The 26,405-nt window shown below is 38.5% G+C and overlaps 1 protein-coding gene across 12 annotated transcripts in view; it reads right to left on the reverse strand.

The window, feature by feature from the left end:
• Nucleotides 1-662: 662 nt before the first annotated feature.
• The window catches only part of ehbp1l1a (EH domain binding protein 1-like 1a), a 37,610-nt gene continuing 11,867 nt past the window's right edge, over nucleotides 663-26,405 (reverse strand). For 2 of the 12 annotated variants that reach the window (XM_035519773.1, XM_035519772.1), the window contains 21 exons: nucleotides 24,085-24,144; nucleotides 23,737-23,938; nucleotides 18,770-19,156; nucleotides 14,978-18,580; nucleotides 14,800-14,868; nucleotides 11,847-14,176; nucleotides 11,716-11,764; nucleotides 11,039-11,239; nucleotides 9,902-10,432; nucleotides 7,638-9,425; nucleotides 7,143-7,347; nucleotides 6,878-7,032; nucleotides 6,722-6,770; nucleotides 5,719-6,264; nucleotides 5,269-5,320; nucleotides 4,929-4,966; nucleotides 4,497-4,608; nucleotides 3,964-4,063; nucleotides 3,754-3,827; nucleotides 2,894-3,008; nucleotides 663-2,239 (listed from right to left, as the gene is read on the reverse strand). In XM_035519773.1, the coding sequence (XP_035375666.1) occupies nucleotides 2,149-2,239; nucleotides 2,894-3,008; nucleotides 3,754-3,827; nucleotides 3,964-4,063; nucleotides 4,497-4,608; nucleotides 4,929-4,966; nucleotides 5,269-5,320; nucleotides 5,719-6,264; nucleotides 6,722-6,770; nucleotides 6,878-7,032; nucleotides 7,143-7,347; nucleotides 7,638-9,425; nucleotides 9,902-10,432; nucleotides 11,039-11,239; nucleotides 11,716-11,764; nucleotides 11,847-14,176; nucleotides 14,800-14,868; nucleotides 14,978-18,580; nucleotides 18,770-19,156; nucleotides 23,737-23,938; nucleotides 24,085-24,144 (10,757 nt within the window). In that variant the 3' untranslated portion in view covers nucleotides 663-2,148. Of the gene's footprint in view, nucleotides 2,240-2,893; nucleotides 3,009-3,753; nucleotides 3,828-3,963; nucleotides 4,064-4,496; nucleotides 4,609-4,928; nucleotides 4,967-5,268; nucleotides 5,321-5,718; nucleotides 6,265-6,721; nucleotides 6,771-6,877; nucleotides 7,033-7,142; nucleotides 7,348-7,637; nucleotides 9,426-9,901; nucleotides 10,433-11,038; nucleotides 11,240-11,715; nucleotides 11,765-11,846; nucleotides 14,177-14,799; nucleotides 14,869-14,977; nucleotides 18,581-18,769; nucleotides 19,157-23,736; nucleotides 23,939-24,084; nucleotides 24,145-25,124; nucleotides 25,374-25,670; nucleotides 26,325-26,405 lie in introns of all 12 variants that reach the window. The other 10 variants (XM_035519768.1, XM_035519769.1, XM_035519767.1 and 7 more) reach the window with 10 other exon arrangements.

Here is a 26,405-nt window from a genome sequence, read left to right on the forward strand (position 1 = left end):
TAATTGAGTTAACAAGCTAATACATACTATGTAGTCCAAATTTACTATGAGAAAGAGTCAATTTCATTCAAGTCACCAGTGTTTTACTATTTAGTTATGACTGCTGATACAGAACAATCTAGATATCTGACTTCCCTCTTTTGCCTCTGGATTTCTGGGTTTTTATAGTCATATGACTTCCTCAGATAAAAATGCTGAATGTTTTTTTCACTCAGTAAAATATAGCATTTCTGTATTTATTCATGAACCTTTGTCACAGATTGCCTTCACTATACGTCATCCCTTCACTTTGTTGAATTGGCTGTTTCTTTTCTATTATTAGAAGAGAAAACATATTGTTGTAATCTTATGTCTAAACAACATTCCTCTATTATGGATGAAGTAGAGTTCTTTACCTAGTTCAGATCCTTCTTTCATACAGCTACTTTGAAAGTGTGGTATAAACTAAATCCTGCTACCACATACCAGATGAGGAATGTAATCTGAATGAAGTGCTCATTATGTTTGTTTGTTTTTTATCTGAATATGAACAGTGTATTTTAAGATCATAATTGATATATATTTAGATTTTTTTCCCCTAGTTGGGATTAATATTTCATGGTCACTCAACAAACATTTGACAGACGATTACACAGAATTTGGGATGTAATAAAACATTTGAGACACATCTAAAATACATTTTATTTCTAAAGCAGGTGTCTGGATAGTGCAACTCTAACAGTGCAGTATGTGAAGACGTGAAGTAATTCTGGATTAACATAAAGCCAAAATCCCTCAGGACCAACACATCTTAAAAGAATGAAATCAAAATCAGACACATTCACAGAACAGCACGCACAATAATTATCTACCCATCTACCAGTAGTATTTTTAAGGGTTCCATAAATAATACTGTATTTCAGAAACTTTCTGAGGAAACACAGGTTTATGACAACGTCATGCATCTGCCCCTATTTTGCCTGACACACTCTGGCCATGTGAGTTGCCAGAAATGCAATGTATAGAATCAAATATCTTTGAAAACACTGCACATGATAAACAAAGCACAAAAAAAAAAACATTACTGAAGTGAAATAAATCTTTTAAATGCAACATGTTTCAAGAGCAGTGCTTGGGTATACTTAACAGTATGGCATTTACACTCAACAGCCGCCTTATTAGAAACACCTGCCGTGGAAGTAAACCTTGGAGGTGCTTAAGTAGAGTTTAAGGCTCATCTGCAGAATACTTAGTTTCTAACCAAAGGCCCACTCTTATCTTATCCACTCTTAGCACACAGTTACCAGATTGCATCTTTAAACTTTAAACAAATCAACCTATGAAGAGAGAGAGCAGGATTGCTGCTTTGGGGATATTTGTTGTATTTGTTTGTGTGGTTTGCAAATCTACAAAGTAACCAAAAGATCATAACACTAAAATATGCTTTATCGGATCATGCAATAGCTAAAATTAATTTATCCCCCTTTCTACATCTTCAGTAAACAGATTCTCACACTTCTCCATGCGTTCCTTTGCTGAGCATACAGATTTTTGTCTGTGGTAGTCTCTTGTGTAACAGAACATTGTATGATAGCAGACACAATGGGCCTGGATTTAGTTTTACAGATTTGTAATAGAATTGTAGCTACTCTGTTCTTCACAAATATAATACATTTTCCAGTGAAACATTTGTCTTAGTTTGTAATATTTAAGCCTTGGTGCTTGGTTTGTAGGTAAAAATGTCATGTGATGTTTGTGAAGATACAATTTTAAAGCAAACATCTACACTTATGTCGCATTTTGATTAAAATATATGCAATATGTAAACTGCAAAATACAAAGTATCATTTTCCAATTTTATAAACTTATAAATACCAATTTCTGTTGGTTCCACAAATCTTCTCAATGACAAAAAGGAACCGCGTAATCTATTTGAGGCATAACAGGACAAGAAATGCCCACAGTCTGATATGGCTCCTCGATTTCTCTGCTTTTTAGTGTGATACAAAGACCATAAGACAACATTCGGCTTTCTCCTCTTTGTTGTTTCTTGTTATGCGGTGTTAACAAACAGTATCTTATCACTTGGCACGGTGCATGGAGGTGATGGCACCTCATTTATCCTATTTATTCACTTGCTTTAGGTCACTAAAATTGCTATAGGTTCCCTCACTGTAATACACACTTCTCTTTCCGACTGCTGTACTTCCTACGTCTCTGCTCCAAGCCTCGTTCCAGCCTTTCATCTTCTTCCAGTGCTCTGAATGGACAGAATGACAAATAAAGATAATGATGGTGATTGTGGTGATGAACATAACAAATAAAGCCAAGCTATTTAAATTTCAAACACCAGAATGTTATCTATTTAATATATTTTCTTGAATAACCAAGCTTTAGGCTACTTAATTACAGAATTTAAAGGTATCAACAATTGGAGACATCAATCTTTATATTCACAGCTTTCAAACTGTATAAATTCATTGGTTCCCTTCAAAATCATTCTCAACAAAAGAAATGTATCTAGTTTTGTATTTCTTTACTGTAAAACATTCCTCTAGTAATCATAATGATCATTTCATATAGAATCACAATATTTTGTATGGTTAGTGTCTGTACATTTGCAAAGTTTCACAAAATTAGCATTCTCAGTCTGAAAACAACCTAGTCCAATGAATAATACAGAAAATTGGAAATAAACATAGAACTGTTTATGATAATTGTCCAAAGCTATGCTGAAACTTTATCAGGCTAGATTTCCCATATCTCAACCTTCATGTATAAAAAACATGTTTTATATGTGAAAACCTTATAGGTGCACAAATCTTGAATAGCAATCTGTTATAACTACAGAGAACCATAGAGTGGAGACACACTATAGAAAATTAGACATGGGTTCATTACAAACAGATCTCACTTTCTCTCTTTGGCATCCATGTTGTGCACTAACTCATCCCTCTGGTTGACCAAAGAAACCAGCTCTTGTAGCAACAACTGCTCTCTAGTTTTATGTGCCTGGGTCTTCTGCCAATCTACAGAAGAACAAACCAAAAAAATGGTAAAGGGGAGGGACATTGGTATATTGTTATATTTGTATAGACATTTATTTAACACATAACCAACCAAACATAAAACACGAACAGCAACACATGAGTAAAGGGGCTTCAAAACACGACAAGGCAGCTAAAGTCAAACAAAGGACAATGCCTGAACTGAAGCTTAAATGCACATGCTAACAAGGGCAACAACAAGGGACAGGTGTGACACATGGACTGGTTAACAAGGGAGGGGCGTGGCAATAAAGATACACATACATACATACACACACACACACACACACACACACACACATACACACACACGAACAAACACATCCTCAACCTAAAATGGGGAGGAGTCTAGGATGAGGGGGCAGTGCAGAACACATGCTTACACTGCTGAGGAAGATATCAAAGCTTATCATCTACTTTTAAGAAAACATTCACCAAACCAGAGTGCGAGGTGCAACAAATTCTCACTTGATTTTAAGCCACAAAAAAAAACTATCCAAATGGTGTCATTCCTACTTTTTTTTTAATGCCAATGGCATGGGACTTGGGGCATGGGAGTATCTAGCCATGGAAAAGACTAGAGATTTTAGATTTACCAAAAAGCCTTTCCAATGGTTACATTAATTATTAAATTATTTTAACATATACATTTTATTGGAGATAATTTTTTTCAATGCTTAATATGAGTGCCAGTGATGTAAAATTATGCTGAGATGAGTAATCTTACCCTCAACAGCCATGAGATCTCTAAGTTCTTGCTTAAGCAGTTCAAACTTCCTCTCCAAATCCTGCTCCTCTTGCCTACCAGAGAATTGGACAGCTAGTAAGGACATTGACTTCAACCAGATTGATGTTATATACATGCTATATACATGTTAAGGTAATCAAACTTTCATTTGCACAAGGAATGTTCTGCAGGCAGAACACAAAATCTCACAGTAACTGGAGATGATCTTGTCTCCTTATTAGGGCATTCTTTTTGTTAACCAGTGTGAACCACTCCTGAATCAATTTCTCTTCCTCCACACGATCAGTGCCTACAAGAAATAGCATGAACTCAGTTATTAAGTAAATAAGACAATCTGACTTTTTCTGGCATAGTCTGTAATTAACACCTTTTAGCACCTTTTAACACTTTACTTCACTCTTTCTTTATACGGTTAGTACAAAAGGTAGATTCAATCCATATTCTGTCCACACTCATTATGATACCAATATTATTATTGCCTACAAGGCAGTGTTCTATTATGTATAATAACCTATGCCTAGCTAGAACTCTTGTTTATAGTAACATCCTTTGGCTGGCAGGTACCCTTGTGCATGCTATTCCTTGGTAGCACTTGTTTAGTCAACTGTAACATCTCTCTCTCACTCTAACAGTTTCGCTTCCAGCAGCCTTTTTTCCAGTGTCCCACTCCCACACACACACACATACACACACACACAATCATACACACACAGCTAGCTTACCAGACTCCATAAGAGTTCTTAGTTTCCTCTCCACAATACCAGCCCTGTAGTCGATCTGCTTTTGTTCAGTCTCAAGAGCCTGCATCTCACTGAGGACATACTGACTGATGTCCTACACACGTGCACACAGACACACACACACACACACACACGCGATGATCATGATCATTGCATCCATGGTAATGACATTGCTTTATTTGTTGTTGTTTTTTCTCATCTTTTTGTTTGTTTATTTGTAATTATTTTTCAATGTTTATGCAAACAAGGTTGTCTCACATCTTTACCACCATATATGTTTTATAATATTTAGGCTGAAAATATATTATATAAAATTAAAAATGGCCTTGTCAAGATGAAACTAATGACATATTTTGTTCGTTGATTTTGCAGTGGTGACAGTTAGTGATGACTCATGTAGACTGACAAACTGACCTGGTTATCACGTGCAATTGCTTCTTCAGCACATTCTGCTAGAACCACACACACATAGACGTATTGCAGATAAATGACAAAATAATTATCAGTACAAAGTTGCCTATATAACAGTTCACCACATGCTATACCAACCCTGCACAATCCAATTTTACATCAAAGCCATACTAACAAATGTTAGTGTTGTACCTTTCTGAAAAGTATTTAGAGACCCTCAACATTTTTATTTATTTATTTATTTTTAAATGAGTTCAGGACCTGATCATTATCATTGCCTCTGGATGTATTATCTACGCAGGCTGAGTATAATAAATGGTGTGTCATTGAAATGTCTGCTTACGTGATCCTGCTTGTCTTTGGGCTTCTCCATTCTCAGCATAATCTGACGCACTCTGTGTGTAAACAAACAGGGTTGACTGTTCAATTGAGCAAGGTTAAAAAGTTCCATATTAGTCACTACCAAGTTCATACTTATGCATCCTGTCTCCACCCAGCTGTAACATTAATTGAACTACTGAACTGAAATCAAAGTAGTCACCCAGCACAGCAATTTAGAGCACACAAGTTTTCAGATGAACAATTTACCTACCCATCAGGGGCCCAAGTATTAAAACTAGAATGTAAAACCTTACCAAAGCCCATTCCAACAGCATGGAAACTATGAATAAGGGAACTGACAATCAGTATAGCTGTTAGTATAAAGTTGAAGTTTAAAGTTTGATAAGTGGAGAAACATTAAGATTAGTGGGATTGTACGAAAGTACATTAAGTGCATAATCAAGTATATTACCTCTGTGCCAGTCTGCTTCTCTGACATATCACCCTCATCGAAAGACTCCCCTCTCAGCTGAGAGCGGTGCTTCTTCACCAAATCTGCATCCTTGAGACGAGCAAAACCCTTGCTGGAAGAATAGTGAGTCCTTGGTGGAGGCACTGGACCTTGGGCTCCCGCCGAGTCACCAGCACTGCTAATCCCATGACTCCGCTTGGTTCGAGGTGGTGGCACCACGGCGCCACTGGCATCAGAATCCCCCTTTACGCATTTGTCAGGGGCATCCCCATTGGTCTCCTGGGCAATGCAGCTGGCTTGGAGCCTTTCTGCACAGTAACGAGCAGCAGCCTCAGGGTCTGAGTCATGTAGTTTGTCCCCCACAGCATAACTAGACTCACTGCTGTTTTGTTCAATATGCACCACACTGAGCTGCTGGCCAGTGAAATGTGTTTGGATCTGGTTGAGGTAAGTCATGACAATGAGCCGGTCAGGCACAGCCAGCATCACCATGTCGGAAGGTTCTATTAGTTTGGAGATGCCCAGTTCAGCAAAGCCGTCAAAGGCCTGTAACGAATCATTGAAGCAGTATTTATTATAAAAATGCTTATGAACTTCACACTCCAAAAAGATGATAATACTATACCATACTATATAATGCTATACTATGCTGTATATAACAATATCTAGATTGTTCTATAAAGGAAACACACCAACAAGCACCACCAACAGGCAAATCCCTCTCAGCATGACAACAGGAATGATAAAACTTGACTTTATTTGTTGATTAAGCTCAACTCTAAACTGCTTTAATCTCAGTTGGACATATTTAGTTTAGTCAAGCCAATTTAAAGAGAACCAAACTTTGTAAAAAATGTTAAGAGTATTTAATAGAATAATGCTCCTCTGGAGTGAAGCACACTTGTATAAATAACTTCAGAAATTACTGTTTTCTACTTGAGTACTGGCTACCTGAAATAATGATGTTGCCTGCTAAAATTCCAAAATAAACAAAGGTACAAACCTTTTTATTGTTTTGCTTTATGTTATAAGGATCCAACATTTCATAATTCCTAGATGAAAGAAAAGTGGATTAACTTGAGTAGTCAGATCTTTTGAATAATCATGCATGAACTCATCACACTAAACAGCATTAATTCTCAGCTATCAAAGTGCCTACACTTTATCAGGGTGGAAATGATGTAGAATGGCACAGAAAGCAAGCCCATTTCTCCATGAGGTGCTGAAGTTTGTGATCTTCACTGCCTTGTAACCTTGTGTGACCTGTTGGCACCACTGTAGAAGAGACTGGCTGGAATCCACAAGGCTTACCATCTGGTGTTAAAAATGACAATATGTCAAAACATGAATAGTTTTTTCAGTAATGACAGATGAAACAGATACACAGATTGTAGGAAATAAAATGGTAAATACAATTTATGTACCTCTGCCAAAGCAGTGTCATCTGGGGAACTTTGTTGATGGTCCAGAGATTTTGTCTCTGGTTTCCTCTTGCTCTTAGTAGAAGCCCCTTCCTGATGGGCCAGATCATTTGAAGCAGATGTGGTGTTTTCTGGCAATGATGCACTTAGACGTTTCTTTACCCGAGGCACTGGGACAGGCAGATCTGAACCTTCTGCAGATTCTTGCCTAGAAAACAAACATAAGAAAAACAATTTAATCCTATGTATAATTGTATATATTTTCATCACCAGACATTTACTGGATGCATGTTGCATTGAACTGACATGACGTTTCATTTGCATTAACATGGGATTACAGATGTTGATTAATAAACCAAATAAATAAACAAATGAATATTGAGAAAACAAAGCCAACACTAAAATTTTCATAAATAAATCACATCCTGGAAAAAATGTATAGCAGATAAGTTGGTTAGCCATATCCATTACCCACAATGTCTGCTTTTCAAAACTTACCTCTGTAAATCTAAGACAATGGCAGTCTCTAAAGAAACAGTGCCCAAAACACTCTTATCCTCTACTTTGTCCTCTTCAATAACATTCAAGTTTATGTCTACTTCCTGATTTTTCTCACTGGACTGCTTCTCTTTGACTTCCACATTGTGCTTATTGTGAAGAACACTGATTGTTTTTGTCTCACTCAAAGCTTTAGCTTTGGCACCCTCTCCAGATGTGCCTTCAACAACCTCATTAAAAGAGTGACTGCTGGTTTCATGAGTTGTGGATGGAAGTTCTGGATGCTCAGTAGCCTTTCTCTCAGGAGTTAAACGGCTGTCAAATGAGTCCCTCTCCATTTGCTCAAGGCCTTTGACACTCTCATTTGACAGCACTGGTAAATTATTCAATGAAGACTCATTTCCTGAAGGGAAACAAGGTTTGTTTTCAGTTGGGTCCATCAAGGAGAAAGGGTGGTCATCCCCAGAAGCACTGTTACCTGGAAAGTTAGCACTGAGTCGGTTCTTTGAACGTGGAACTAGAACAGGAAGGGATGTCTTCTCTGGATCAGAAACAGGGATTTCTTTCATAAATGAGTCACTGAGGCGTTTTTTCACTCGGGGAAATGGCACAGGCAAATTGGAGTCATGATTTTCTTGATGGGCTGCTCTGTCAACTTCATCTGTTAGACATGGAGGGTAGGCTGACTCAGATGGACAATTTTCATTAAATGAACCGCTGAATCGTTTCCTTACCCATGGCATTGGGACTAGAAGATCTGTTGGCTTGACTTTTGATCCATCTTCAGAAACATCAAATTGACAGGCAATTTGCTCAGGTTCTTGTTTTACTTCCTGCTCTACGACAGCCTCGGTTTTTGAGACCCTCTCAGAGTCAGAGATTTCTCCTGTGAAAATTGCAGAGGGCTGAGAGTTCTTCATCATTCCAGTTTCACTTTCACCACTGCTAATCCTAACAATTCCACTCATCTGAGGATTATTTGACTCATCACTCTGAGAAGCAACTAATTCCTTTGCTGGGAATAATTCAACATACTGACTACCTGTTTCTGAGGATAGATCTTTCGGATGTAAAGCAGGAATAGTTTCTCTTCTCTTGCCATACCATAATGGTATCAGTTCCTGGGGAGAGCCTGACACTGGTTCTTCCTGCATTTCAGTGGAAGATGTGCAAATCCTATTAGTAGGTATATTTATTTCATGTGTCCTAGTTTCCAAAATATCCTCTGGAACTGTGAAATTATCAGGGAAAGTAGCACTCAGACGCTTCTTCACCCGAGGCTTTGGGACAGGTAAATCTGCAGTACTCTGTACAATGTTTTTAGCTGCAGAATCTTCCTCTGTAGTTGCTAGAGACTGTTTCACAGATGAAGGCATGACATCTTTGTCTATCACCTTAGACTCCATGACTGATTCAGCACTGCCCATTTGCATGTTCTGTGTTACGTCTGGTATATCGTTAGTCTGTTGTACAACCAAGATACTCTCAAAGCAAGAATTCTCCCCAGTTGTGTTACCATTTTTCTTACTGTGAGAAGCTACAACACTTGATAAATCAGAACAAGATGCAATGGGCTGTGGGTCATCAGCAACTAATGTCTGAGGAGGCCCTTGAACACCTTCTTTCCTCCTAGTTCGCTTTGGTGGTACTAGATGATTTGATTTAAAAATGGATATCTCTTCATTCCCATCCTCTGAAGGTTTTTGTGGGGAGACCATTATATCATCCCCCTTGCTACTTGCAGGCTGGGTGAACACATAGACATCTTGGGCACTATGATTCTGAGTCCTTAGGAACAAGAATATAAAGTCACTACTTACAATATATTTATAACTGTATTCTTAGATAAACATTCCCCATGATATCCAGAACATTCTCAGTAAACACCAAACTATCTTTTCCACTTTGGAATAAACAACAAACAAGAAGCACCAAGCAGCAAATTGTTGGTTCAAAACCATTAATCTCCTGAGTCAACAAATAAATCCTCAAGCATTAACCACTTCTTGCATCATGCATATCTGATATACCAATCAGCAGCTGCAAGCATTACAAAAATGTACAAACAGGATCAGAGCTTAATCAGTCACAAATAAATTTATGCCTTTGAGACAATAATAAAATAAAGCATTACATTCCGTGGCACAAAAATGTGAGGTTGCTTCAGGAGCAAAAAAAAAAAATTGTTAATGGCGAAATGCACGGCAAAAAAAAGTATAATTAAGCCATGCTGCCACTGGGTTTCAGTCCACACACTCACTCACCCCTTCACTATCAAAAATGATGGTGATATGGTTGTTTCCAACTCTTCCTTGATTGGCTTATTTAAGAGCTCTTCTTTACTTTTCTTGTTGAAATAAAAATACTGCTCTTTGAGAGTTGCTTTGCTCTCTTGAGTTGAAGGGTCCATAATTGTGTGGTCTACCTCCTCTTTGGTAATCAAATGTAAGTCAGCCTCAGATAGTGGGGGCCACTTCTTCATCAGGCTATATTCTCCAACCTCAGTAAACCAGCTTTCAGCATCTTTAGAGGACAAAGATGACTCAGATCGACCATCAGCCAAATGCCAACTGTATGGCTCAGTGCTTGAAGGCAAATCTTCAAGCTGAGCTGGAGATACATTTAGTGCTGTCTGCAGAACTGGCTCTTCAGCTGGTTCACTCAGAGACACTTTGGCCTTAACAGCAGTGGTGTAGTCAGGATCCACTGAAGAAGAGGGGTCTTCAACAGGAAACGGATCATCTATAACCGTTCCAGAACCAGAGGGCTGCAACATGGCAGCCACTGTCTCATAACTAAGAAAATTGAATAGCTTCAGTGTGGGTATAAGAGTGCCAGATCAACATTGTTGAAATTAATATAAAATACATGCAACAGCAATTATTTTAAAATATTACACAGGATTTGAAAAAGAAAATGCATATACTTCTTACAACATAAGCATATTTACAAATCAAATATCCACACCTGCATTATTGCTACTGTAATTTCTCAGGAACAGTGGTTTCAAGTTTATATTTTATATTTAAAGGGCTAGGGTGTGCTACTATTTTGTTCTGAACAATTAAGCTTCAACAAGCCATGCTCGCCATGTGTTTGTAATAATGCCTGGACTTTAAAAGCAACTATCAATATCTAACAAAGTCTAAACGGTAATTGATAGTAATTTCTAGTGAGTAAAAATATAAATCAACAAAAGGACTATATTTTGTTCAACCCACCATATAATTTGACTTAAGAAGGTAACAAAAACATTGATTTTATTCAAAAGCTAATGCACTCATCACACTAGGGATTTACATATATTATACTAGAGATTATATTTGGAGAACACTGACAAAAATGAACAAAAACATTTTATTTAATCAATCTGTCATCCTAGATATCATTCTCTTGCTCACCCCTTATGAAAAACACCAAAAATGGTCTGGACAAAACCTGAAGATCTCTCTTCATCTGCAGAATAGTCTTCTGCCTCCAGTATGTCCCATCCTGATCTTATATCAGTCTCCGATAAATCTGTAGTATCATGGGTTTTGCTTGAAGGTGACGTCTTCACAGTTTCATCTTCCTGGAACTGTTTTTTTTCCTGAGGACTTCTGCTGAGAAGTGGACCATTGAACTAGAGTCCTATTTGGTGTTCTTTAATGCTTCTCTATTGTTTCTCTCATCACATGCGCACAAACCCCTTTCTCCTCAAACCATACAATCTTTTGCATATGAAGCAGAATATATAAGCAGTGTAGACTGGGAATGGAGTGACAAAATTTTGCTTGGAGTGAGAAGCTCCTTTTTAGAAAGGGGACACCTCAGGGCACACTCTGGCCCTAAGAACACTAGGACTACTCAAGCCCATGAGCATAACAAATGCTAATGTCTAATAATGTAACTGTATGGTAGCATTTGTTAGAAGCCTTATCAGTGGTTAAACACTCTACTAACATGCAGTCAGTGAAAAACAAACTGACTGGGATTAGCAAAGTATTTTTCATTAGGAAAAGTTTGTGAGGGAGCAGAAGGTTTATGCTTGCTGCACCAAAACCACAGAAACGCATGCCACAAGTCCAAATAAACTCACCCATTAAGCGTGAATGTTTCTTCAGCCTTTCTTATCTCTAAGGGTTTATCTTTAAAAAGACAGCAATAATGACTTTGCTGTCAAGATAAATTGTTGTATTAAGCACACCATACACTGAGATGATTCCTTACCAGCTCTTTTGATGTCCATTGTTAGATCCCATTCTGATACCCTAAGCTGGGTAACATTTGAATCAGCTACAAACTCCATTTGGGTCTGGGTTGGACTAGAGGCTGATATTACAGTTGATGTTACATACAGATAGGTTTGTACAGATTCATGAGACATTGCAGGTTTTGATGGGAATCCAGGGATTCTTGTTTCATTTGGGCAACAAGGCACCAAAGCAAACATATTTGTTTTTTCTTGAATTGTAGGAAATGTAGAGACAATGACATCTGGTTTTGTCTTCAGAGGTTTTTCCCAAATTGAGGGCAAATAAGGCATTATACTTTCGATTTGAGTAAGATATTGAGTTATTTGCTTCCTAGATGGCATTCCAGAAATACTTGATACATTTGGGCAAGATGATAAGAGGGCTGTCATTGTGTGCTCCATTTTTCTGAGCCTGTTTGCAGACGGAAATCCAGGAATCCTAGCCTTATCAGGACACATTGGTACAAGTAAAACCATCTTTATAGATCTTTCAGAAATATTAGTTATGCTTGTAACCAACACTGATCTCTCTTTTACTGACTCACTCCATATTGGCTTTTCCTGAACTGACCATGATGATGCCACTGTGACTAGAGAATTTCCTGAAGGGAAGCTAGAAGCAACAGCGATCTTGTGTTTAGGTACACTGAACCACAGTTTTCTGTCAGCAAACCAGTCTAAATGTGTTGTTTCTTCTTTAGAAGGGAATCCAACAATGTTGAATCTCTTGGTGCAAGAGGAAAGAATATTTTGCATTTTTGGTTCTGGTACAGTTGGAAAACCTGGAATTCTGGTTTTTGATGGACAGCTTCGCACCAAAGCAACCATTCTTTCAAGATTTTCTTTGTTCGCTTTTGCCATAGTTATGACAGGTGACTTTTTTGTTTGCCTAGCCCACATAATGGTTTGGTTGGTTGGCCAATCTGATGATAAAGAAATCTGTATGCTCTGACATCCAACTATTTGGGACAGCACTGGACAAGAAGGGTGAATGTTTTGCATTCTTGGCCCTCTCTGACATTTAGGTTGTGCAGATGGAAAACCCTGAATACATGCTACAAGAGGGCAGGTTGGTAATAAAGATATACTATTTCTCATATACTCTATATTCTTAACACTCTCAATAATAAGTCTTTTTTCCTTCAGTGACTTTCTCAAAATTGGATCAATGAACCATTCAACTTCTTTACAGTCCTGTTTAGATGGATATCCAGGAATCCTAGAGGTAAGTGGAAATGATGGATGGAGATTTGACATAGATGTCACTACTTGAGCTTCAACTTGTGCAGTGGGGAATCCAGCTACCTGAGCTTCTGGTGGAAAACAAGACCCTACCATTTCAGTTGTGTCTTCTTTGTATGGTTCACTAAGATGTCCTTTTGATGCTGTGATATCACTTGATGTCTCCTTAGGCATCCCATGTAATCCTTCAGTATCATCCTGCAAAGTGCATCCATCAAAGGTAGCCTCTAGTGAGCCAGCTGAAGCAAGGATTTCCACACTTGGCACCTGGATATCTCTTCCTTTAGCATATGATACAGATGGAAAACCAGGAATAAGTGCTCTCCTAGGGCATGTTGGAACAATATCTGCCATTATCATGGAAATCTCAGTATACTGAATTGGTCTAGTTGTTGTAAAGACTGCTTTGACTGCTTTTGACTGCTTCTCTCCAAAATGCATTTTCATGTTCAGCCATTCTACATGAGACCTGTCCTCTTGAGCTGTAGATCTTGAAGGTAGACCAGGTACTCTTGATATCTCTGGGCAAGTTAAGCTAATGGATGATATTTCTAAAACTCTGGGCCTCTCAGTGGATGGAAAGCCTGGAATACCTGTTTTACTGGGACATGAATAAGCCAGAGATAGCATGTTTTCAATCATTTTTGTATCATACTCAGGTCTTCCCATAAATGGTGTAGACAGAGTGGTAGCTACTGGTACCATTTGTTTCTGCCATAATGTACACGTATTTATGGGCCAGTCCATCATCTCTGTCACAGAAGTGTTAGACAAAGCTGTAGATGGAAATCCAGGTACTCTAGAAACTTTTGGACATAATGGAAAGAGATCCACCATGCTTGGTAACCACTCTGCCTGTGGTCCTTTAAATAGACTTTTACTCATCGAAGGGACCAGGTTACTTATATCTTTCAATGTCTCTTTTTCACCGTCATATTTGTATGTGAATTCTTCTGGTTTTTGTTTTAGGTCGCCAAGCCTAGAATGATCATAATCAGCATACTCATTGCCTATACCTGCAGAGTCCTTCATATTTAGGATCTCAACATTTGTATTTTCAAATCTAAAGAAAGCAAAACATTGTGGTGAGGGAATGAGACATATAATTTCTTATAAAATTATGCAAGGACATTTAGTATAATTTAAACATAACCATGAAATAAATAACACAACAAATCAGTAATTGTACTTCAATTCTATATATTTTGTCTTCTAGCATCTCTTCCAAAAGAGTATAAAACATTGTAACCACATACCCAATAAACAACATATTCACAAAACACAACATACACATACACGGGGCTCCATTAAATTCATGAACTTTTTTCATGAACCTTTACCTTAATTTGTAAAACACAACTTCAGGTTAGTCTCAAATGTTTAATTTGTCAAACTTAATTAGCATTGTTTAAGCATAACCATGAAATAAATTCATGCCTTTGTTTGATGAACAGAAATTCTTTTGGTATGTCATATTCTCTACCACACTGTGTAGGTACTGGTACAGATAGACAAATGTTTTTAAATCTTATTAAGAGGGAAATACACGAAGAGTTATAGAGCTGTTATTGCAAGACATGCAGAATATAGCACTGGATTAGGTTACACCATGCACTCAGGGGGCTTTAGCATACAGCACTGAACTAGGTTACACCGTGCACTGAGAGGATTTCAAGCAAAACTCACCTCTCCCTTGCAGTAAGTAAGAGTGGCATATCTGGAGGATTGGAGTGCCACATTTTGCAGTGTATTTTCCTGAACATAGGGTTTGTAAAAAATTATTTTATGCACAGACTACTGGCTGCAGAGTGAGAAATTGAAGTTTCTTTTTTCTTTTTGCATTATGTAACGATCCTAAACTTACCCACTCTCCAGAATTCCCTTTTCTTTTTCATCACTTCTTGCCCAAAAGCCCATATCCTCTTTGGTCTCCTCCATTGAAACAGGATCCCATTTAGTCACATTCTTATAAGTCTTTTCTAATACTGTTATTCTGTCTGCTGAATGTTCCATCTTTACACTTTGTCTATGATTATAAATATATTTGTTTGATGGAGTGATTCCCTCATTCTTTGGAATTTTTGTAGGGTCTTCAACATGTGTCAAGGAAAAGCTAGAGATGCTAGCTGATTCTAACAATGTAGAGGCATGGGTTTCAACAAGTTTTGATATGAGCCATAGTGCAGATGGAAAGCCAGGAAATGTTACTTTTCTTGGATAAGATGGCATCAATAAAGCCATGTTTTCTATGTGATCTTCATCCTCCGGAAATTCATATTGAGGTGGATATAAAAGTATAGAACTGTGTGGATGAGTTCTTGTTTCTTTGACCCAGAATGGTTCAGAGTTCATAGGCCATACATCAAAAGAAGCAGATTCTGTGTTAAGGGCAGGTATTCCAAGGACACAAGAAGCTATTGGACAGGAAGTCAGAAGTCTTATCATACTGTGTGAGTTCTCTTTATTCTGTGTTGGTAAAGATGGAAAGCCAGGGGCATTTGCTTTTCTTGGACATGTTGGAGCTAAGGTTAACATAGTCTTTTTGACATGAATGTTTTCTTTCAATATGTCCATAACTTTAGCTAAACTAATGTCCATTTGAGACTTTTCCTTCTTTGGCATTCCAATTAATGCATTCTTGTTGGCTCTCCATTGTTGAATTACATCTTGGTCTGTTCTTTGAACCAATATGGATGGAAATCCAACAATTATGGATTTGTTTGGGCAAAATGCTAACATATTCACAATATCTGGATGTTTCTGATGACTAGGCTTTGGGACAGATGGAAAGCCAGGCAAATTTACTTTTCTTGGGCAAGATGGCACTAATAAAGCAATGCTTTTTATGCTATGTTCATCATCTGGAAATTCATATTGAGGTGGATATAAAAGTTTGGAAAGGTATAGATGATTGCTCATTTCTTTGACCCAAAATGGCTCAGTGATCATTGGCCATTCATCAAAAGAAGCAGATTCCGTGTTAAGGGAAGACATTCCAAGGACACAAGAAGCTATTGGACAGGAAGTCAGAAGTCTTATCATACTGTGTGAGTTCTCTTTATTCTGTGTTGGTAAAGATGGAAAGCCAGGGGCATTTGCTTTTCTTGGACATGTTGGAGCTAAGGTTAACATAGTCTTTTTGACATGAATGTTTTCTTTCAATATGTCCATAACTTCAGATAAAGTAATGTCCATGTGAGACTTTTCCTTCTTTGGCATTCTAATTAATGTAGTCTTGTTGGATCTCCATTGTTGAATTACATCTTGGTCTGTTCTTTGAACCAATATGGATGGAAATCCAACAATTATGGATTTGTTTGGGCAAAATGCTAACATATTCACAATATCTGGGTGTTTCTGATGACTAGGCTTTGGGACAGATGGAAAGCCAGGCAAATTTACTTTTCTTGGGCAAGATGGCACCAATAAAGGCATGTTTTTTATGCTATGTTCATCATCTGGAAATTCATATTGAGGTGGATATAAAAGCTTGGAAAAGTATAGATGATTGCTCATTTCTTTGACCCAAAACGGCTCAGTGTTCATTAGCCATACATCAAAAGAAGCAGATTCTCTGTTAAGGGAAGATATTCCAAGGACACAAGAAGCCTTTGGACAGGAAGTCAGAAGTCTTATCATACTGTGTGAGTTCTCCTTATTCTGTGTTGGTACAGATGGAAAGCCAGGGGCATGTGCTTTTCTTGGACATGTTGGAGCTAAAGCCACCATAATATTTTTTAAATCAATGTTGTCCATAACTTCATGTAAAATAATGTCCAACTTTTCCTTCCTTGTCATTCCAATTAATATATTTTTGTTTGCTCTCCATTGTTGAATTACTTCTTGATCTGTTTGTAGAACCATTTTGGATGGGAATCCTCGCATTTTGGATTGGTTTGGGCAAGATGTTAACATATTCACAATACTTGGGTGTTTCTGATGTATATATTTTGGGGCAGTTGGAAATCCAGTAATACCTGGCTTTGTTGAGCATGATGGGCTCATTAGAATCATGGCTTTAGCTGTTTCTAGGCTATCTGTGGATATTAAAAGAATGTGTGACACTTTTCTTAGCTGTCTTTCCCACAAGATCAAACTGTACGTACATTTGTTTTCATCTGGCTTGATAACCAGCCATCTTGAAGGCAGACCAAAAACATTTGATGTTGTGGGACAAGTTGGAAGAAAATTAATCATATTTGGGACTTCATGAACACAGACTGGTACAGATGGAAAACCAGGAGCAATAGCAGCAGGTGGGCATGTTGGTCTCAATGACACCATATTTCTCATTAGTCTAATATCATGGTATGGACTTCCAATGTCAAGAATTAATTTTACTAAATTCTTTTTTGGCATTACAAATAATGACATCCTGTGGTGAGACTGCCAGTGTTCATCACCTTGGTCAGCAATGAGAAACACTTTAGAAGCAATTCCTGCAATACTGGAAATCACTGGACAAGACTGTGATATATTTATTGTACCTGTATGTTCTTGTGGTCTAGATCTGCTAGCAGATGGAAATCCAGAGACCCTAGACACTGTTGAGCAAGCTGGTCTCATAAGAAATATTACTTTAGACATATCCAAATTCTCTGGATATTTGGACAAAATATGTGCTTTACACTTCAGTTTCTTTTCCCATAAGACCACATTATTTTTGTGCCAGTTATCAGCTTCTGATATAGTGACTGGTAGTCTTGAAGGTAATCCAAAAACCTTTGAGATTTCTGGACAAGTTGAAAGAAAACAAGTCATGTTTGCTACAACCACAGTGTAAAATGGAACAGATGGAAATCCAGGAATACTGACAGATCTTGGGCAAGCTGACCTCAGTGAAATCATTTTTCTCACTATTTTCATGCCATGATGCTGTTTTCCCAGGTTATGAATAAGTTTAGCTGGTTTCTCACTAAGTGGTGTTGCAGTCATTGATCCCTCAAATAATGGCCATTTGGATGTTTCTTCTGGCAAAAATAAGGATGGTAAGCCAGCAATGAGTGTAGTTCTTGGACAGGACGGCAAAATGTTTACCATGCATGGTATTCCATACATATGGAAATCCTCAAGCTTTGACCTATAAGATGAATTTATTTCATTACTAGTATTTTCATTTGAACATGTGATGTCCATAACATGTGATGCTTTTGCATAGGATGAAATAACATGTTGTTCAGCATCAAGTGGCTGTTGCTCTTTATCTGCATTGTCCCGCTGTGCAAATTGTAACATGTGGACATCATCAGAACATCTTGGCAAGTCCACAATGTTTTTCACAGCCACATCCTCCAGATTTGATTCAGAGTTGTCTGTGGAAAGAATACTGATCTCTTGGCTTTTTCTAACTGACCTGCTGACTGGCAAGTCTTGCTTCTCAGATGTATCAAGTTCCAATGTGCATGGTGACCAATGAGAAATGGGCATTATGGGACAAATGGGCAGATAAGCAGTCATGCTTTTGGCTCTAAGGGACAGGTAGACAGGGAGTGGGTTTAAGTAAAATGATCAACGGTGCACACCTACACTGATGACAGTACATGCATGCTATAATCAGATCAGTGCAAGCAGAGGTTACATAAGTATTACTACAATTAAACTAAAGTATATAGATAAGATTACTGAATCATGCCATGCTATGTCATGCTACACTTACCGCTGATCCATTTTAGTCTTTTCTTGGCTCAACTCTGTTTCAACATTCAGGTTCATTGCTTGCTCATGCTGATGTACTTGGTGAATATTTTTGGACCAATTTTGTGGCTTAGGGGTCTCCTCTTTATCAGGGATGACATTATCTTGTTTTCCCTGTAATATTGCTGACTGTGCATCTGATGACTCTTGTAACATGGTGCACTTGACCTCAGCCAAGGGGGCAGTGGGCTCTGTTGCTACGACAGATGTCAGCGTAGTTTGAGGAACTGAGATGGGAGAACTGCTCTTTGTTACACCCCTCTCTGGTTTAGGCAACTCAAAATATTTGACTTGGTAGATACTGGTAGCTTTAGAGTTAGAGGATAGTAGCGAAACCTTGCTCTCAGTTCTGCGAAGGAAAAATATTAGGGCAAGGGTTGGGCAGGATTGACATGATAATAGCACAGCTCACTTACAACTTGGCAATGCTGAGTACAAATTTCTACACTGTTACCATGCAAAATTCAACTATAGTAGCATTAAAAAAATATATATTGCAGACATTCAAAGTCCTTAATTAACAAATCATGTTGGTTAGTGTCATTAAGCCATAATTCTGTATGTAAGACAAAGTGAATGTAGAAATCATATCTAAAATCCCCAGACAAGCATTATTCCTATAAGAATCCAATGTCATTTATCTTCATTTTATTTCTTTACAAAACTCATATTTGCATATTTTAACATAACCTGGCTTTTCTGTTGATACTCATCTGAGGTTTTGTTTTGTAATGTATAGCCTTGTGTCACGTCCACAGACCGGAGCGTTGCCTGTTTCCCAGGCAACCTAGTTACTTCCGTGTTTACGTCAGTCTCTGTGGTTATCTGTCTCCTCCCCTTAGCCTCCAGCTGTTTTGAGTTTGTCCCTAATTGTAGTGTTATAAAAACCCCGTCCCTACGTATCTTGTTTGTTGGTCATTGTCTTTGTCTTAGAGTGTCTCTTTCATTGTGTTTCTGGTTTGATCTCATTTTTTCCTCTATGTTTAGTTACCCTTGCTGCATGTTGCTTTCCTTGTTTAGTTCTGTATCTTCATCATCAATATTGTTTGTTCATCTTATGTAGCCTGGTTCTGTGGTGTTCCCGTTTGTCTGTCTTTATGCTTACCGTTATGTTTTATTATTGTTGTTCTCTGCTAGTCTTTCTTTAATGTTTTATTCCCTCGTTTCCCATTTCTCGCCATCACCGTGTTCTCATATTATTTTGCTGTTAGTCTGTTTGTTCTTTATTCTATTCTGTATTGTTAGTCTGTGTCGATTATTAAACGTATTGTTTGTTTATTCTAGTCAATCAGTTTGGTTCTTTATGGCGTCGTCACTTCGCACGTGTGTTCGCTCTCCACCCCCTCCCGCGTTACACCTTGTATGCAAGGATTTTATTCTACTTCAGTTAACTTAATCTTCCTAAATACTATTTGCCAACCATGTGAAAAACTGAAAAGAAGAAAACTGGCATTATTTCAAAAACATACAAACCTTAAATAGACATATGCTTAAATAAAATATGTTTTATACAAATATACTGAAAATACAATACTAATCCAGGCTAAAAACAAATAATAATAGTCCCCGAGTGCTCATTAAAACACATTTCGCCATTAAGGCTATAACTTATGACCCTTTATTAAACATAAGCATAAATAGAGCAATAATACAATATGATCCCACAGTTTTTTGTGCTTCATTCCATGTGGCACAGCAATCACAAAAAGAATTCAAAGCTTTTAATATATATATATATCAAGGCACAGAAAAGCTTTAAGTATGTATGTATGTATATATATGTGTGTGTGTGTGTGTGTGTGTGTGTGTGTGTGTATATATATATATATATATATATATATATATATATATATATATATATATATAATTTATTAGTATTTCAAATTGTAGTTACTTGAAAACACTACAAACACTACAAACAGTTGAAAAGACCAAGGCAAAATATATCACTTTACACCAAAAAAAAAGACTCAAACTCAAACATTACTCTTAAAGCCACCCAAACAGTAAGAACAATCCTTGTCAGAGCTGAGTGTGATCACGTGCGCATTCTGTCGCTTTGAAATAGTCCCTTCTCTTCATCAAAGCACACAGCCCACTCTGTTGGGCTGCTTTAAAGGAACAACCCTAGCTTGGCAAACAAAATGGGTTTCTGGTAGGAATATATGCGAGTACCTTGAAAAATATTCAATTTTTTGTTTTATTCATTTAAAGTGATATTGGTTTTACATATATTCTGTGACAAATTACGTACTGGAAGAAAATGTTGTTTGCAGATTCCTGTGATGTAGAAGCCCTAATGATAATACAATTGGCTTAGAATTTGCCTCTACCTGTGAATCATTACAAAATTGATCATTTCTGAATACAAGACCCCCTTAATTCAAATACCTTTAGTCAAACTGTAAATCTGAAGAAAAGATGTTAAAATAAAGACCAAAGAGCATTCGAAGGATATTTGAGATAGGAAAAGCCTTTACAATATTATCCAAGTTTGTAGATATCAACATTATAGGATCATTTGTGAGGTAACACAAACAAGAGTGGAGGTGTTGGGGCTAAAATTCTAAACCATATGTGTGTCACTAACGTAACACTGTCTACTGCTCAACAAACACTATCTCAACAAGGAAGTATGGGTGTGGTAACAATGTTGTGTAGATGCTTTTGATCAGTAGGGATTAGTCATCTTGTTAACACTAGAATGGTTTTGAAATTTCGATATGCATATAATAGCTTTGATCAAATAAACCCTCTGGAGCTAAATCCAGATAGGTATTTGGAAAAGCACAACTAGTGGGTTTTACAAATGTTTATTTTATACAAATATTTGTTTTTAATTTGTATCTGGAAGAAATATCAAATTGCTGGTGTTCCTTATAACTTTGAGGTAGTTTATTATGACATTTCTTGTCTTTTGGTTTCTGTGGTATATGAAGTGGAGGTTAGCCTATATTAACTTTGGCATTGTAGTTACTAGTTAGCTGGTTCACCTACGTGCTGTTCTTATTGCTCAGACAGCCTGTGTGCCATACAGTTGCAGATATCACACTAGAAAAATATAATGCTATTTGTGGTTATTCTAGCAAAGTGTCTGTGTCACTATTTCAAATTAGAAGACACTGATGCAGTGGAACATGTTTAACTGGGAGGAGATTAGTCTAGGGATCACCTGTTAGCATTGTGTATATTAATTTAGCCTATGTTATAAGATGTGTAGATGCTGCTCTACCTTTTGTGTGATTGTTTCTATTTATCTGCTCTTGACAAGGATAGAGATATTTACATAGAAATTTAATATCATTCCTGTTTTGCAGACAGCAAGATCTATAGCTTCTGAGCGCCACTGCCTACTAGTTACCTCCATAGTTAGCGGTGTAATTTTGACCACTCATTTGCAGCCCCAAACCCCCTACCCAATTTTTCAACATGGATGCCCTTTAATTGGAATATAAATGCAAATCATTTTATCTGCCTCAAGAAATACAGATACAAATTCGTATACTGGGCTCTCTGTGCTTCCCAACCTCTGTGCATTGAGTAGGTTATTGAATGCAAGGCTTTTAAGTATTAAAACTGAAGGACAGAGAGATGGTGCAAAATACATGGAGACTGAAGCAACACAACCTGCTTCAGTCTGCTAAAAATCTAAAGCTTTGGTGAAGCTTCACCTTTCAGCAGGACAGTGATCTCAAGCACAAGGCCAAAGCAACACAGGTGTTGTGAATGTTCTACAAAAGCCAAGCAAAAAGTCCAGATATTGAGTATTAGCATTGTGGTTTAAAGTATTAGCATTGTTATTTAAATTATATGTGTAGTACAATAGTTTTCTTATTTATTTTGATTTTAAAAATTATTTTGTCAGAACATTTATTTTGACGGAAGTGTTATGACTTACCAGCAACTGTTCTGGGCTTTTACACAGAGCTGACATGCAATGACAGCTATAGGCCACATGGCATGGGTTGACCCAATGCACTTAACTGCTTGATCTTAGTGACATTTTCAGAAACTAACCGGACTGTTATCTGGTGCAAGCTGTTGTATAAATTGTTTTAAGATTACACTTTCAAAAAGTTGTGGTCAAGGTCAAATTTATTTATATAGTGCTTTTTACAGCAGTTGTCACAAAGCAGCTTTACAAATGTAAGGGTCCATATCCCTAACAATCTAGATGGAGTTTAGGAAGAAACCTTGGGAGGACCAAGACTCAAGAGTGAACCCATCCGCCATTGGGCAGCCCATTTAGTACCAGTCCATACTTTATTATGATATTTTTAGTCCAAGTAGCCACTTCAGTGTAGATGAGGAGCCAGTGTAGATGTGGGCATGGACAGTGTAGACATGTCCCAAGTGTCCCTAACAAAGTATGTCTATGACCTGGAGCAAATCTGCTAGGAAGAATGGGCCAAAATCACTTCCAGTGTACAAAGCAGGTGGTAACTTACCCCAACCTACCCCTGTTGGTAACTTACCCCAACCTACCCTTGGTGGTAACTTACCCCAACCTACCCCTGGTAGTAATTTACCCCAACAGACCTAAAGCTGTTAAAGCAGCAAAACACCAATGATGCCCAAGTTACTAGAGTGAAAGGGATGAATAATTATGCATGCATTTTTCAGTTTGTTTTAAAGATCTGCTACAAATAATGAATTTTGACTTTGAAAATTTAGAGCATATCGGTTTGCCATATTTTTGTGTCTTGTGCAATCTGTGTATCATCTTGTCATCCTGTAATCCAGACATTTCTAATGACTTTTAAGGTGGTTGAATACTTTTACAAGGCACTATACATGCACACGCACACACACACACACACACACACACACACATATGCATATATATATGGGTTTTTTTTTAGTTTTCTTTTTTCTAGTCTACAAGTCAAAGGCAGTTCAGTATAATTATTAGTCATATCAGTCACTCACCCTGGTTCTGGCCTCATGACTTGTAATCCAAATGGTGATTCTCCTTCCTGCTTTGTCACATTATGAGTCAGCAATGACTGCTTGTCTTCCATGTGATCAGGTCTGTGACATGCTACATTGATGCTTCTAGCTTTGCGCGGGGAAGGTCTCAAGTCAGTGTTTTGAGGGCCATTTGATGTTTTGGTATCTGTTTTTCCCCCACCTTAACACAAAGAAATATAACAATGTCGACAACCTCAGGCTAAATTAAGATGTCAATCAGACAAAAAAGAATATTATATCATAATTAACTAATGACATGATTTTAATTGCAACATGTCACAATTAATCAAATCACAGAATTCTCACCAGGACATACTGTGCTGGGGTATTCCTCCTCTGTTAACACGCTCAGCTGTCTATATGACTCTGAAAAACACCAGAACAAGCACGTTAGCACACAAACATGTTAAGGATGGCAAGGTATCGGCCGTGCACAGGCACTGTTGGCAAGCCTGGAGCTTGGCACACAGCGGCAATACCAGCAGGGGGGCCTATGTCAGCCTCTTTGTGCTTGTCTGAAAATGAAGAGGGTGTGCTTTCAGCAGAAAGCTCGTGAAATGGCATGCCACTAATGCAAAAGCCTTGGTTAGGTGGAGACTCCACCCTACTCATAAATGGCACGGTGACACCATGGACAAAACACTGCTCATGAATCCTCTGTGAGGCTTAACAAGGCCTTATTTCTGAAGCACAGTAGCATGTTCAAAGACACACACACACAAACACAGCACAGCCTTGACAGTACCTATAAAATTATTCACCCCTTCAAACATTTAAAATTTTTATGCAATTCTCGTTTTCTTCCATATCCATATTATAAGAGGTCTTTACAATAGTGCTTATTTGGGTACATTTAAAATAAAATCTCATAATTTTAAAGTGGTGAATACTTTCCATGGCCAATATATAACATTTTGGGCCTTGTGCATCATACCTTATTGATACATTGGGATAACTGTTGTATGCTCCCACTTGCTCTGCCTGACAACATAAAACTCACTATCCCTACTTCTGGACCTGATATGGGAAAACTTATCCACATAGAGCTAGTGTGGCTGCAGGTTTTTGGTGTCAACTAAGTAGAAGCTGATTCCATGAATTTCATCTGCTTATCTAAGATCAGCTGTGCTGCTGTTTGAAGTTAAAACCTGCCACACCGGTCCTTTGCAGATAGTAATCCCCACCAATCAGAGATGAAATGAAAAGCCTCTAGAGGGCAGTGTTGCCCAAGCTACAGTTCTAATAGACACTAGTTGAGACAGTTTAGAGGCACAAATTCTTCAGTATGCACAAACACATGCTATGAGAATGGGGCTAGTCTGAAGCTTCAGGCCACTAACGTGTACCTTTACATGTATCAGAGGGAGGTACAGGGGCATGTCCCGTAGGGGAGAGGGCATCGGTAGTTTGAGGCTGAAAGTCAGAGCCAGGGGGAGCCAGGGGAGGGAGTGGGGAGGTCATAGGAGGAGAGAGTGGAAATGGAGAGGTGGGGGTCTTTACAGTAAGAGGTACTCTAGGTCTGCGTAGGTTGGGTCTAACCACGGTAGGAACAACCTGGTGCCTCCATTCTAATGTCTGAATCCCACGGAAAGGGTCTAAAACATAGAAGCCGGGATGGACAGATAATGGGAAGGCAATGGAGGAGAAAGAAAGACAGAGATGTTACAAGATAAGTAGAAATTAAGAGAAAGAGCTGTGTGCAGGTTGGTGCTTATGAACACAGTTCCCATAGTGAAGGTTTAAAAGGTGAGGCCAAAAGCTACCAAACTACCACAGCCCGTCATTCTCTCAGAGACGCCATATTTTGACATGTTAAACTAAGCAATGTGGGAATTGTCTTGTCATTGGTTTATGTGCTCATGTGCTAAGAGCCTTAGCAGTTTGCTCTGTACCTGGCTGAAGGGTGGCGGTCGGAGGTACAGGGGTACCAACAGGAGCAGCTGACCGGGAACGAGTAGAGACAGCAAGGTGGAGAGATGACAGCATAGCAGAAACAGGGGGGTGAGGCGTGGGTGAGCTACTGGGTGACACATCAGCAGCGGCCATCAAGGGATCAGAGGGTGAAGATGAGGAACGGAGGGGAAGGCATTCGGGGGGAGGTTTGGCAGCAGAAAAAGAACAGGCAGGCGGCTGGGGTTGAGAAGGTGCCAGGCAACAGGGCAAGGAACAGGAAGCAGGGACAACAACCTCGAATGGGCGTGCCAAAGAAAGCTGAGGCACACTGGGAGGTGTTAGGCATGGAGGAGGAGCTAGAGTAGAGGGCACAGCGTCCATTGATTTCAAAGACCCATCGGGGGTGAGGGAATGCACTTGGGAAGAGGACAAATTAGGATGAGGTGCATTCAGTGAGCGGGGAGCACACATGAAGGGAGTGGATTTTTTAGGCGGAGGGGCTACAGCTGGGGGGAGGGATGAAGTGGAAGCAGGCCGGCGTAGTGCCTCAGAGCTCTGCACTGGCTGCTGACGGACAGGTTCTGTTAAACCAGCAGGAGTCGGACAGAGACTGGGCTTTACTGCAGGGGACATCCACTCTCTCTGCCATGATGCTGAGAGAGGTCATGAGATGGGGGCAAGATGAAGGGACAGGGAAGAGAGAAAAGAATGAATGGGGCAAAGGGTGGGGGAAA

Source organism: Electrophorus electricus, chromosome 19 (genome assembly GCF_013358815.1).
Source record: "Electrophorus electricus isolate fEleEle1 chromosome 19, fEleEle1.pri, whole genome shotgun sequence".
NCBI lineage: Eukaryota > Metazoa > Chordata > Actinopteri > Gymnotiformes > Gymnotidae > Electrophorus > Electrophorus electricus.